Source organism: Aquarana catesbeiana, linkage group LG08, assembly GCF_042186555.1.
Source record: "Aquarana catesbeiana isolate 2022-GZ linkage group LG08, ASM4218655v1, whole genome shotgun sequence".
NCBI classification, from domain to species: Eukaryota; Metazoa; Chordata; class Amphibia; order Anura; family Ranidae; genus Aquarana; species Aquarana catesbeiana.
The window spans coordinates 294,377,158-294,392,536 of NC_133331.1; the positions used below are offsets into that span (position 1 = coordinate 294,377,158).

At 46.8% G+C, this 15,379-nt stretch overlaps 1 protein-coding gene across 1 annotated transcript; it reads right to left on the reverse strand.

Annotated features, from left to right (window-relative positions):
- Positions 1-74: 74 nt before the first annotated feature.
- Positions 75-13,992, reverse strand: LOC141104890 (uncharacterized). The gene is made up of 6 exons (XM_073594679.1): positions 13,944-13,992; positions 4,519-4,642; positions 1,395-1,627; positions 1,092-1,304; positions 808-1,011; positions 75-663 (listed from the first exon to the last, which is right to left on the reverse strand). Exons 2-6 carry the CDS (start codon positions 4,601-4,603, stop codon positions 460-462), a joined length of 939 nt encoding a protein of 312 aa, XP_073450780.1. The 5' UTR covers positions 4,604-4,642; positions 13,944-13,992; the 3' UTR covers positions 75-459.
- Positions 13,993-15,379: the final 1,387 nt, after the last annotated feature.

Here is a 15,379-nt window from a genome sequence, read left to right on the forward strand (position 1 = left end):
AACAACCAAGATGAAGACTGGACTGATGCTGAAGACCACCATCATTGGGTTATTGACTCCTCCCTCATTATCACTTTCTGTTTAAGGCTCCAAACTTGGAGGATGTTATCACATTATTATCAACATGCAACAGTCTGTGCTTCTGTCACGAAGGGATGGGGATAGTGGACCCTCCGTACAGCCTACACGCTGGATGGCGGTGTGCTCCAGGAGTGCAGGCTACAACTGGAGTGGCATAAGGAATCACAGAGACAAGAATCCAGGGAAGGATGGAAAATTGGGGTGTCAGGTTGGCAGGGCACGGAATACTGATAAGAGACACTTACAGAACTGGGGTGCAGGGCTCATAGGGTGACTGGCGTACAGGAATATGGATGCTCTACAGCAGTGGGATGCTTATAGTGATTCCCACTAGGAAACACAAACCTTATTACAGGCTGATATCACCCAGTCCCCCCCCTACTCTGGACCAATCAGTGAGCAGTATGGGTGAAGGAATGTATTTAGTGTTAATGACCCACCTGTGCTGATCTCTGTAGGAGTGTCCTCCTTTATAAATGTCCCCGTTATTCCATCCTCCTCCATAGACTGCTGATCATCCCTCACATACGTCTCTTCTTCTTCTGATTTAACCTCAACTTTTATATACATCAGATCTTCACCCTAAACCGAAAAAGGGAGAGAAAATATCATCTGTAAAATATAAGCTTTAATATTGTGACATCACATAGAAAATCATAACCTTGTATTGCCCACACATGGTCTCCATGAGTCACTTTCATGTTCTAGATGCTCCATGCCACCAACCTTGTAGCCGTGAGGGATGGTGTGACCTTCCTGTGTGGAATCCCGGGAATACAGAGGACGGGGACATCTCTCTGGTGGGTTCCTGGTATTGGGTGACTCCATCATATCCTTGTGTCCTTCAGAAAACTCCTCCATCACTCCATACTCCTCATCCTCCTCTTTATACTCTTCTTTAACAACATTATCATCCCCGAGGTTTCCACTCTGAATATATAATAAAACATTCATTGTAACAAACATTTTTATGTATAAATCATAACTACCAATAATTGTTCCTCATCTACCTGATGATGGTGGGGGATGGTGTGATCTTCCTGTGTGGAATCCCGGGAATACAGAGGATGGGGACATCTCTCTGGTGGGTTTCTGTAGCTGGATGACTCCACCATGGTGTCCTGGTACAGATCTTTGTGTTCTTCCTCCCTCACCCCATCCTCATCATCCTCCTCTTTTATCTCTTCTTTAACCTCAACTTTAGACTCTCTCAGGTTTCCACTCTGAATATATAATAAAAAATGACAACAATGGTAACAATGCAGATAATGTACAGATCCTAATGATACTATCAGTGATTGTTCCTCATCTACCTGATGATGGTGGGGGATGGTGTGACCTTCCTGTGTGGAATCCCGGGAATACAGAGGACGGGGACATCTCTCTGGTGGGTTCCTGGAATTAGGTGGCTCCATCATATCATTGTGTCCTTCAGAAAGCTCCTTCATCACTCCATACTCCTCATCCTCCTCTTTGTACTCTTCTTTAACCACAATATTTTCATCCCCGTGACATCTCTCTGGTGGGTTCCCATTACTGGATCCATCTGTAGGAAACACACACACTGACTGAATACATTGTTTCTATGTGTTTATCAGATGATGGGGGGTCTAGGTGGAGCCTCCGTACTGCTCTCTCCTTTACAATAAAAATCAAAGAATATTTAAAAAATATATCAATAGGGCGCACAGGGCTGGTATAGTCTAAATAATGTCTCTATATAAGGCAGTCCCAAATAAGCATGAGGATGCTGGTGGAAGTGATGGAAATAAATGGGATGGTACTCTTCAACACAAAGGGCTGCAGCTTAATAAGACTGAAGCAGGGTCTATGGAAACACAAAAAAACAAACAAAGGCGCCTCTAAGTGTAGAAGAAAGACAAGTTTAATGCCCCAACTGGGTTCAAAAAACACTTACAAGATGGGAGGTGTAGTCAGGCACTTCGTAAGTGGAGCTGCATTGGAAAGGGTCACAGTGGGAGGAAGCATTCAGAGCGGATGGATGTAGTACAAGGCAGCGGCAGTGTGGAACAGAGGAAGCCGCTGTGAGGCCGGTGTCGTTGGCACGAAGAGACGGCGTAACCGGTAGTGATGTCATCCACTGGAGCGGTTCCTTAACCAGCCTGGACCGTAAACAGACAGCCGAAGGGAGGAAGTGTCGTCATCAATAAGGGACGCGTTTCGGAACGGTCATACGTTCCTTTTTCAACCAATGACTATAATGATGGCTATGCCTGATATATATACACACACAAACTAATAGTGGGTTGGCCGGGGGCGGGGGCAACAATCAAAATTTGATAATAACTTAATATAAAAACGTCTAAATACATTTAAATACATGGAAACACAGGTAACAGCATTTTAAAAGGAGGCAATGAGAAAAATATATATGTATGGGATATTAGGAAGAAAAACAAAAGTAAAAACTGAAATGGTGGAGAATTAAAAAGGGAGAGTATATAATGTATTCTATCAATAGGGTGTCTGGAATAGACTAACACGCAGCCTTACATGTACAACGGCATAATAAAAATAAATGGAAGCAAAGAGGCAAATATAAATGGCAGAATAAAAAATGAAATTGGGACATTTGTGTCACCAATACTATCGAAATGTGGTAATATTAGACTGCCGCAAATACTGTAGTAAAAGAGAGGGGGCTGGATAAATATTATCATAAAATTGCGCTGACTTCAAAATCCTCGTTTAACCCTCCAGGGGCTAAAACATTTAATAAAAATATCCAATACATTTCCCTGTGACATAGTCGTCGGTAGCGTTCAGCTGGGGGAAGATCTTTTGGCATTGCCTCAATGACCCATACTTTGAGGCCATTGGTGGACTTATCGTGGGCATGGAGGTAGTGTCTGGGGACACTATGATTATCTAATCCGCCTTCAATAAACCGGCGGTGTTCGCCAAAACGTTTACGTAGTGGCCGAATGGTACGTCCTACATAAAATAAGCCACAGGGACATGTGAGGCAATATATAACATGGTCAGATGAGCATGTATGAAAGCCCTTGATTGGGTAGGTTTTGCCTTTAACCTGAAAGTCTTTCTGGCCATGTACCACAAAGCCACAAGTCTTGCAGAGAGGCTTACGGCACTGATACATCCCAGAGATGGCTAGGAATGTGGGCATATGGTGGCCAGGAGGCAAAGGTCTGGCCTTAAGTTTGCTGGTCGCTACCCTGCTTTTGATGTTAGGTGCCTTTCTATAGGCAAATTGAGGTCTGTTGGGCAGGGTGGAAAGAAGGTGTTCATCTTGTAATAACAGAGGCCAGTGTCTTTTTACAATATTTTCCATTTGCTTATGTTGAGTATGGAATTGAGTGATGAATCGTAAATTACCCTTCTGGGGGCGTGGACGAGGGTTCTCAGTAAACGGTGTACTCTTATATTTTTGATAAGCTGCATCTACAAGATCAACAGGAAAACCCTTTTCGAGAAATTTTTCTTTCAAAATTGAACCTTCGGTATCATAGTCATTGTTTAGGGTGCAATTCTTTTTTAGCCTACAGAACTGACTTTTGGGTACATTGTTTAGCCACAGGGGGTGGTGACAGCTATTGTAATGGAGGAAAGAATTCCCAGCTGTTGGTATGACCGTTCCGAAACGCGTCCCTTATTGATGACGACACTTCCTCCCTTCGGCTGTCTGTTTACGGTCCAGGCTGGTTAAGGAACCGCTCCAGTGGATGACATCACTACCGGTTACGCCGTCTCTTCGTGCCAACGACACCGGCCTCACAGCGGCTTCCTCTGTTCCACACTGCCGCTGCCTTGTACTACATCCATCCGCTCTGAATGCTTCCTCCCACTGTGACCCTTTCCAATGCAGCTCCACTTACGAAGTGCCTGACTACACCTCCCATCTTGTAAGTGTTTTTTGAACCCAGTTGGGGCATTAAACTTGTCTTTCTTCTACACTTATGCCGCGTACACACGGTCGGACTTTTTGTCTACAAAAGTCCAACGGACGCTGACGGACTAAAGCTGGCTGGTAATCCGATCGTGTGTGGGCTTCTCCGGACTTTCAACGGACTTTTTTAGCCTCAAATCCGACGGACTTTAGATTTGAAACATGCTTCAAATCTTTACGTCGTAAGTACGACGGACCCCGAAATCCGCTCGTCTGTGTGCTAGTCCGACGGACAAAAACCCATGCTAGGGCAGCTATTGGCTACTGGCTATGAACTTCCTTATTTTAGTCCGGTGTACGTCATCACGTACGAATCCGTCGGACTTTTGTGTGGTCGTGTGTAGGCAAGTCCGTTCGTAAGAAAGTCTGCCGCAAGTCCGCCGAAGGTACGTCGGAAGTCTGTCGGACAGGCTGTCGGACTTTTGTAGACGAAAAGTCCGACCGTGTGTACGCGGCATTAGAGGCGCCTTTGTTTGTTTTTTTTCCTTTACAATAAAGTCTCCTCTTACCCGGTGATGTGAGGGACGGCTGATTCTCCATCATGACGTCCTTGTAGAGATCCTTGTGTCCTTCTAAATACTCCCACTCCTCCATGGAGAAATAGACAGTGACATCCTGACACCTTATAGGAACCTGACACACACAATGATACAGTCACCATCCAGACACATCCCTTGGGTTGAACCTTCACAGACATCAGGAATAATTATTTCCCCCCTCATTATTCCTACATAAAGCTTATAAAATACAAATGTATGTATTGTAAATCCACCCCTAAATAAACTGCCCATCCCCCACCACTAATAAAAGTCATATGATCCATTAGTAGATACTGATGGGGTGAGAAGGTCATTGGAGGTATAACAGCACCTGGCATTCCCTCTCTGCTCCCCGCACACCCCCCACCTCCCCAAACCACATACATACAGGGAGACATGCAGGCAATGCCTGACCACCTCGCACACAGTTCCGGCCGCTCCAATCCTCCTGCATGAGAGGCGCCAGGCTATCAGTTCCCTTTATGTGGCTAGTGTGCGAATCTCCTCCTGCTGGTTACAGACTTCCTTCCCCTCCAGGGGCCAGAGTCTGGCAGGCACAGCGCGCTCTTCTTCCCGTACTGTGCCCCACTGGAGACAAACAGCTTGTCCCCCGCCGTGCTCCTTATGTGGCAGTGCAGGAAAGGGGTGGAGCCTGTTGCCCCAAGCATCAGATTGGTTGGGCCACAGGGTAAAGCCAAGGCTCAGGTACATCTTCCTGGGCTGAGGGAAAAGGTGTGGAATTCTTCTGCCAGTCCCCCTGGAAGCTACATGTGCCTGTGAGGACCCCAGACTGAGGTCAGGCCTTGAGGACCTTCTTCTACCTTCCATTACCCAGCTGCCCTCTCTGCCTGGGCCCTCTGCTCCCCATTCATGACCAGGGTGCCCAGCACACCTCTCTCTCTCTCTGATTCCAGCCCAGGGAGCAGCCTCTACAGGTCTTCTGGAACCAGCCAACCAAGCAACCTGGGGTCCTCAACCTGAGTACCTGAACCCTCCTGTCTCTCCCCTTGGTCTGCAATTCTACTTGTGAAGGAATGTGATGTAGATAATAATAGTAATCTGAAAATGTCTATTTTCTTATGTGCATACATATTTTTCTCCTTACTCATTATATAAGTATACAGGTTTGCTCTGTTCCTATATTTTCTCAAGATGGCGGGTACCCCCTACATCCCACACATCAGAAGAACGCGGAACAAGATAAAACCAAAGATCAGCCAGACCTCGTTATGAAAATTCTCCATCTTCTTTATCTTCTTAACCAATGAGATGTACCTATTAGACTGACATAGCAATGACGTATTTGTGTGTATAAAACATTAACACCGCCTTGAATAAATTAGAAGTGAAACAAGTAATAGCGCTGAGCGTGTCTCAGAGTGTTTACTTTTATATGCATGCATATCAACACTTTTCAAATTAGAGACAGCAGCAGATAACCTTGGGCTCGATTGGAGCTCTTAATCATTTCCATAACAGATGGTGCCGAAACCCGGGACCTCAGGCTACAGTCGAAGTTATACCGCGATAAGCATTCGGGCGTTAACTGATTGATGAGAGTGGGGTTTGCGCAGCCCTAACAGTACCGGTGAGTTTGATTAATATTCTTACCACTGTACGACTCTCTTATCTTTCGGTTGACGGCTGGATTCTGTCGGTATGCTGAGACTGTCTTAGAGGCAGGTATTTCCTCGCCTGAGGTTGTTTTAACGAACCTGCCAATGGGTTTCTGCTGACTGTATTTTTTGTTCACTGTCTGCCATTCTTTGGGCTACGAAGCTCAGCAGTCTAAGGGTGCTACATGTGTGAATGGGTAGTCTCATCGCCAGATGAGCTTTCGGCCTCTGGCATGAGATTGTTTCCCGTGTGGCAAACGTTATAGACGGGTTACTCTAGGTTCGACGAACCTTTGAGGGGAATTTCAGCTGCTGGCTTTGCAGCCTGGAGTGCTACATGTGTGAATGGGTAGTCTCATCTCCAGATGAGCTTTCGGCCTCTGAGATGAGATTGTTTCCCTTGTAGCAAACGTCTATAAACGTGTTTATTTTAGCAGGGTGGTCTGCCCTTGTGGTTATTTTAGCCTGCTGAAATTTTGCAGTTCGAAGAGTGGCAGGTGTAATGTCCTGTCGTGATTGTATTTGTGGTTCATTGTTTGCTATACATGAGAGGGGGTGGGGACTGGTGAAAGTCAGAGAAGGAGGGCTGCCCGGGGGATCTGTTGGGTCGCGGGCCGTTGCTCCTCACTACCCCTGATGTGTTTGTTCTTGTTCTGAGATTAACCCTACATTAGTCTTATGAGCTCCCACCGAAGGAATTTGCTGATAAGAACGCTGAGAAAAATATTAACCCCTTGGTTGTACGGGAGAAAAGAAAGTGATATTGCAAAGAAGATGTTGAAATAGTTAACAAAGTTGAAAGAAGTGGCGAAAGTTATGTTGCTGAAGAGACAGGGAGAAAAATCCTGTGTGATAAAGAAAATTGGATAAAGGAAGTTAAGAAAGATGGCGATTGTATTATGTATGTTTATCACAGAGCTGATGATATGTTGGAACTTTAAACAAAGGAGGGGAGGGACAGCACTGCCCTCCGTCTAACAACCACTCCTTTCTCACCACCCAAGCACAACCCACTGTGACAACTCAGCCCGGCGGCCATCTTAGTGCACCCATGCCTTCACTTTCTACCCAGTCCAGTGCACTTCCTGCCGGCGGCCATCTTGGTACACCCAGTAAGCTTAAACAGCCTGTACCCAGCCCTCCCTGTTTAAACCAAGATGGTTCATACCACACACCTGTCTTCCCCAATACGGGAGCATCACATTCCCAGGCCGGATATGTTAATGATGAAGAAGCATCTGAGTGGGAAGCCCGACAGCAGGCAGCAAGGCCACCCACTGATTTAACCCCCAATCCGGCTCCAGACTCTCAGTTCCGAGAGGATCTCAAACACATGCTGGCAACCGTAAAGAACAGTGCCCCTTGCCAGCCCCCGCCCCAACAACAGTCTCGGTTACCAGAAGGGGCACCAGTGATGTATGTCGCTTTTGCTCTATCACAAGCAGCGGCCTTAGTGACAAGTCTGCCTGACCCAGAGAAGCAGCCAATTCCCTTCTACCACAGGATAGTGCAGATACAAGAAACTTACTCAGCTGCCTGGAGAGACTTGATCAGCCTATGCCAAATCAAAGCAGGATATGTCTTTTGGCCAGTCATGCAGATGGCCTTCAATGATGCCTGCCTGACAAGTGCCACTTCCTACACCTCAGGCGTGGAGTTCTGTGCACAACTCCACGACTGGGCAAAGGAGAAGTTGACGGATCAGAAGACCACAATCCAAGATATTACCCAAGATAAAGGGGAGTCTGTGAAGAAGTATCATGCTAGACTCATAAAGGCACACACACACACGTTATCAACTGCTTTTGTTTCAGGGCTCAGAGAGGATATCAGAAAAGGCCTGATGGTGGCCCGCCCTGAATACCATTCAATGAAAATGTCTGATTTATTGTTGGTGACCAGAGGTATAGAAAATCAAAAAGGTAAAAAACCAACGCCCCTCATGGTAACCCATGACGAAGATCCCGCCTACACTAGTCCACCACCACTGCTCAATACCAGGGAAAGGATCACCTGTTACAACTGTGGGAAACGGGGTCACTTCAGAAAAGAATGCAGAGCCCCAAGATGTCCCAGACGAAAAACCTACCACTTTCCTCATTGACAGGGGTGCAGCCAAAAGTGTGTTGAGGGCGGTGAACCTGCCTAATAATTCTTTCCTTTCCACTATTGATGTTTCCTGCGTAGGAATGGATGGGGTGCCCCGCTCCAGTCCACTTCCTGATTTGCTTGCCAGATTTATGGTGTCCTCTACATGTCCCTTGAATCTACTAGGAGCTGATGTGTTGCCCGGACTACAGGCCTCAATCAGGACACGCCTGAAGGGGGGGTGAAGTTACATACTCCCCTATCTTTAGAAGATTCATCTGCTTTGTGTTCTCTGCCTCTCCTGATGACACTAAATGAAGCAAAAAATTCAAGTTCAATACTGCAGGAAGTACTTGACAGAATCCCTGCGTGCCTATGGTCCACAGGACCGGAAGACAACGGTCACTTAAAGGTGCCACCAGTTTCAGTCAAGCTAAAAGAGGGCGCTTCATTGCCCCGGAAACCACAATAACCCCAAGAAGAGAATCCTAAAAAGAGAACCAGGTACCTACTGTGGATGCCTTTGACTGCAAAATACCTCACAGAGGTGGACCTTACAAACGTTTTCTTCAGTGTCCACCCTCACCCCTCCTGTTGGTACCTTTTTGCATTCATCCACGGAAAGAAACGGCAACATACCTAAACAGTTGTGCCACAAGGGGCACAGAACTTTCCAAGCCAGTTTGCAAAAGCTATGGCTATCATCCTTGACACATGACAAGAGGAACACCCGGAAGTGATTCTCTTCCAACATGTTGATGACCTTCTCCTTTGTGCAACTGACTTACCCCCTGTTGAAGTCACCTCAGAAAGCCTGTTGTGCTATCTTGCCAACCAGGGGTGCAAAGTCTCAAAGCCCAAATTGCAGTGGTGCTCAACACCTGTCATTTTCCTTGGACACTGTTTGTCCCATGGGACACGACACCCCACTGAAGACAGGGTGCAAGTAATCTCTGACACCCCACTGCCACAAGGTCAGAGATCCCTTCATGCCTTCCTTGGACTAATTTCCTAGTGCAGAGCATGGATTACAGAAGCCTTCCTACTGATGCTCTGCAATCAGACCCTTCCAGATGTCTCCTGAAGAAATATCTAAAGTTTGAAACCCTTGAGTGCGCCACCCCCGGCGCTAGGGCTCCCAGCCTATGACAAAACGCTCAAGCTCTTTGTATCCGAACGTCTGGGACATGCTGCAGGTGTACTCACGTAATCACACGGCATCAGCCTACGCTCCATAGGATATTATTCCTGTCGGCTGGATGCGGTAGCAAGAGGAGGCCTATTGTGTCTGCGAGCTGGATTTGTTACACAAGCCTTGCTTGACAAAACTTTGAACTTGGTCCTCGGAAACTGCCTCGTTCTGCTTGCTCCCCATGACGTTGTTGCCATATTCAACCAAGATCCAGCCGAAACACTTGTCCACTACCAGACACTTGAGACTCCTGTGTTCCCTCCTACTGGACAGCATTACTCTATTAAGTTGTCAAACACTGAACCCTACCACCCTTCTTCCACTTCTCGAGGGGGGAAAAGAGGAGGAGGAGTAGAGTCTTGACTTGTCACCCCCGTGACCGCACAGGACACGCGGTCACCACTGAAAACACTGTTCTACAAGCTGAAGCCTTACCACCGGTGATGTCTGCACAGGAGGCAGAGCTGTAAGCACTTACTACAGCACGTAAATGGGCAGAGGGAAAAAGAGCCAACATTCATATGGACTCAAGATATGCTTTCAGCATTGCCCATGATTATGGTGTTATCTAGGACAGAGGATTCCTGACGGCTGCAGGAACACCTGTGAAAACTTGATTGATGCCTTGCTTCTCACAACCCAAGTGACTATTCTGAGTAAAGCACACGACAAAATGAACTCAAAGGAAGCTTAAGGCAATCATCTAGCCAATTCAGCTGCCAAACAGACAGCTGGTGGTCCACGGGAAGTGGACAGCAGGGTGGTAGAAGAAGACCACCCCGTGCTTACCTTACAGACTTTCCCAGTGGACAGAGTTTATCTAAAAGAACTACAGGAAACAACAAGTCCGGATAAGAAGGAAAACTGGAAATGGAGAGGAGCAACTCTCAGAAATGGACTATTCGAGTGCAACAAGAAGCCTTGTCTACCCAGGAGTATGTACCCAGCCGTGGTGCAATGGGCACATGGAGCTGCCCACTTGACAAAGACTTTTATGAACTCTCTTATCAACAAGTGTTGCACCAAGAGTTACTCCACTGACCAACAGCTTCTGCAGATCATGCATTATTTGCACCAAATGTAACCCAGGATGCACAGAAGAAGCACAGAAGAAGCACAGAAGAAGCACCTGGCAAAAGCCCTATACCCCATTCCAGAGGATACAAATTGATCATTCTCAAGTGCCAAGAAGTGACAGATTTGAATACGCCCTAGTGGAAGTGGTCACGACTGCCAGGACCACAGCTAAGAAACTACTAAGTGAGATAGTATGTAGATTTGGGGTCCCAGAGGTGATATTGAGAGATCAGGGACCAGCCCTAACAACAACCCTTACAAAAGAGATTTGGGCAGCACTGGGGGTTCAGTTGGCACTACACATCCCATACCACCCCCGTACTGATCAGTAGCGGGAAGGTAGAAAGGATGAATGGGACACTAAAAACAGGATGTTAAAGATGGCCCAATAGACTAACATGAGTTGGCCAAACAGTTAGCCCATTGCCCTGTTCAGTGTCAGACACACCCCCAGGGGAAACATGCCCTATCCCCTTATGAAATTTTGTTTGGTTCAGCTCCCAGACTTGGTTGTTACTTTCCACAATAGTTACAGTTACAGTCTGATGTGTTGACTAATTATGTAACCACATTATCACGAGAATTAACCTGAATGCATGTCCAGGTGTTTTCTTCCATTCCAGATCCTGAATTAGATACAGGAACACACCAACTACTGTCTGGAGATCCTTGAGCCAAGTTATGATGGTCCATTCCAAGTTTTGCTGACCACAGCTACCTCAGTCAAGTTGGCCAGGAAGAACACCTGAATGCACGCTTATCACTGCAGGAGAGCGTGTTTTCGGGTGCTGCATATCCTTTTTCTGTTTGATCTAGGGGGGAGGGTCCAGGAAGTGGCCATCACAAAAATGATAACATAATTACGTTTTAGTGTAACTCTTCAGGTACACATGTGACCACCTTTACCTTAGATTACGGTGACATAGTACCTTGTCCGTTTGACCCTTCATGGTGATGCCATTGGTACAGTGATATCCCTGACGGTAAGGACATATATGTATGCCACACAGTCAGAGGAGGAAGCGAGCAGCTCTCTCCGGAAGCTTTGACCCTCATGTATACATAGATGTCATAGGGGTTACAAGGGGGGTCCCTGATGAGTTTAAAGCCAGGGATCAGGTAAAAGCTGTTTTTGAGTCTTTGATCCCCATAACAACTGTCAGCAAGAATGTAGATTGGATTAACTACATGTCATGGTTATGCAATAGAGTTTGTCGATCAGCATACCTGTCTCCATGTGTTCATCTCTAGAGACCAGCTGACCCTCACCTGACTGCTTTTGTAACCTCTCCTCTAAGCATGGCCCCACCCCAGGCCCTATCAGGGAACCCTATATTAACCTGTGCACTGCAAGCCAGCAGTGCTGATCAACCACTGTGTGTTAGCCTCTGTGTGTACTTGCTGTGTTTCCTACATCTGATTCCGGTTACCGACCTTGGCTTGTACCTTACTTTCCTTGTTGTTCCAGTCTGCTGCCTCCTTCCTCTTCTCCTGTAGTGTGAGCGTGAGCTGTGAGACCCCGGGGGCCGCGACCTGGAGCCAGACTGCAGCGCAGTCCATCCTCACCACTAGAGGCTCTGGTGAACACCTGCTGGCTCTTAGACTCCACGCCCTGGGGAATCTATGCTCTAGCTCCCAGTGGGATCTGTGTCAGTGATCCAGTAGACCTGATTCCTGAACCTCCCAGGGTACAATCCGCAGCAGTCAGCCGTAGGGACCACTACCTTGCGGTGCATTCCTGATCCCAACGGTGTGCATCTGTCACCCAGCCTCTAGGTGACCTGACACTACACATATTATAACCAACAGAGATTTGTAAATTACACTAAAGATGCCCTCCAGGGAATTGCTGACCAGTTAGCCCCCACTTCCTACATGACATTCCAGAACCGGATGGCCTTAGACATGGTGTTAGCCGAGAAGGGGGGTGTCTGTAAAATCATAGGAAAAAACGGGAACCTGTTGTACATACATTCCTGATAATACTGGCCCAAATGGTAAGGTTACTTTAGCTATAAAGAAATTAGAGGATCTGTCACTGGAGTTGAAGAAGAACTCAGGTATCACAGACCCATGGGATCAATACTTTAGCTGGATGAGTGGGTGGCAGAAGGTGCTCGCCCAGATACAGGTAAGGGTATTAATAATCCTGGTCCTTTTAGCCCTGATTATATGCTGTATTCTACCTTTTGTAAAAAGTTAATGAACAAGGCTGTAGACAATAGCACACCTACATTTCTCCACCAAGAAGAAGAGGACCCCCTTATGATGGAAGATGACAAACCCTTCACTCCCCTACAGTCACTCCCTGTCCATAATCTCACAATCCTTTAGGGTTTTAGGGATAGATAGCGCCTGACTGCACCTCTCCAGCTGTATCGAGGAGGGAAGTGAACAGTTGCTGCCCAATTCTATATACAGCCAAAAAGAGTTGCTGAGGAGAAGGGCCAGGCTAAAGTGGGACCTTTAGTATTAGGGACAGAAAAGAGAAAATAGTCATTTTAGGGGGGATTGTGAAGGAATGTGATGTAGATAATAATAGTAATCTGAAAATGTCTATTTTCTTATGTGCATACATATTTTTCTCCTTACTCATTATATAAGTATACAGGTTTGCTCTGTTCCTATATTTTCTCAAGATGGCGATTACCCCCTACATCCCACACATCAAAAGAACGCGGAACAAGATAAAACCAAAGATCAGCCAGACCTCGTTATGAAAATTCTCCATCTTCTTTATCTTCTTAACCAATGAGATGTACCTATTAGACTAACATAGCAATGACGTATTTGTGTGTATAAAACATTAACACCGCCTTGAATAAATTAGAAGTGAAACAAGTAATAGCGCTGAGCGTGTCTCAGAGTGTTTACTTTTATATGCATGCATATCAACACTTTTCAAATTAGAGACAGCAGCAGATAACCTTGGGCTCGATTGGAGTTCTTAATCATTTCCATAACATACTACCCTGAGAACCATCTCCCCTATGCTGTGCCATATTTACACTCCCTGGACTGTTCACTTTCACTGTGCCTACTACCGCCCTGAGGATCATCCCACCTTACTGTGCCATATCGCTTCCCCGTGGACTGTCTCTCTGTGTCCTACTACAACCCCTCCCGTACCCCCAAGACCCTCAACAAATGCCGCATGGCGCATTCCGTGTGCCCTCTCTCTCTCTCTGCGTTCCTAGTTTATTACAGGAGGGAAAGGTGACACCTCTCCAAAATAAGGAGAATGTTCCGGCCCTGTAAGTGGGGGGAATGTTCTGACCCTGAAGGGGTTAATCTAGGTTTCCACACTATATATGTGTGTATCATCATCTGCTGGAGATAAAAGACGTCACAGTGACTATGGAGGAAGAGGACGGACATGACGGGGGGTTACTGGGTGTAAATAGAAAATAAGATCTTATTACCTCCTCTGCTGCAACTTCCAGCAATGTCTCCTCTCTACTTCCTCATGATTCACCTCTCACCCAGAACTTCCTGTCTGTAGCTGACATCACTTCCTGTCTTCCATAGAGACTTCCTGTCTGGGTATAAGCGAGATCCCCACCTTGTGGAGATCAGAGGAACTGCAGCCCCGAGAAACGTCTCATAGTGTGAACACGGCCCTGTGCTGTGTGTGTATGTACTGTATATCCTTATAGATGGGGTCATCTCCACTCCCACCAAGGGGGAGAGAAATATATTACTGCCTAGCCCAGCCTTTCTCAGCCAGGGTTCCTCCAAAGGTTTGTAGGGGTTCCTTGAGCAATGGACAATTTCTGTCTGTCAGTAATGATCTGTAAAGGGGAAAGTCTTCTCACTAATGACAATATAAGGGGGTCCTTCTCCCACCAATGTAAGGGACCACTACACTGACATAAGGGGGTCCTTCTCCAATTGGTCACCAATGTAAGGGACCACTACACTGACCACTGATATAAGGGGGTCCTTCTCCCATTGGTCACCAATGTAAGGGACCACTACACTGACCACTGATATAAGGGGGTCCTTCTCCCATTGGTCACCAATGTAAGGGCCCACTACACTGACCACTGATATAAGGGGGTCCTTCTCTCATTGGTCACCAATGTAAGGGATCACTACACTGACCACTGATATAAGGGGGTCCTTCTCCCATTGGTCACCAATGTAAGGGACCACTACACTGACCACCGATATAAGGGGGTCCTTCTCCCATTGGTTGCTCCATAATATGTATATATATATATTGTGGCATGGGGGACCATTAGCTCTCGTGGCAGATGCGTTTATCAGTGATTCAAGCCAGTCAGGAACTATATTTAAGGGCACGGTAGTCCATTTTTATTAAAAAGACAAATAAAAGTCCGTTATATAAAGGTTTCCCACGCAGGGGTTCTTCTCCAGCAAATAAACACACCTGGCTCTCTTTAGCAGTACCTCTGCTCTTTGTCCTGGTCACACCGACCACAGGATTCCTCAATGTGGATGGCTTCACTTTAGCGCCCACAGCTCCGCTCTGGCCCTAGTCCTCAGGCCAATTCTCTGCCTCTTGCAGTCACACGTTCTGGCCGCCTCCTGCAGCCCCTCTGACTCCTGGAGACCTCCTGTCTCTCTGGGTGTGGAGCAGTCTCCAACTGGGAGCCATGAGGTCTTCCCATACCCTCATTATAAGTGCTGTGCTCACCTGAGCACACACCCTGCTGGTAATCTACAAAGTCTGGACACAGGGTTGGAGATCCCGTCCCACCCAAAACACCATGGAATCTCCAAACTACAGAGCCCCATGACCGAATACCAAAACCTGTAGAAAACTGTGAAAGCAGTTTTGTCCAGTCCACATTTATGCTCTGTAGCCTAGCACCAAGCAAATGTGCACACCCTG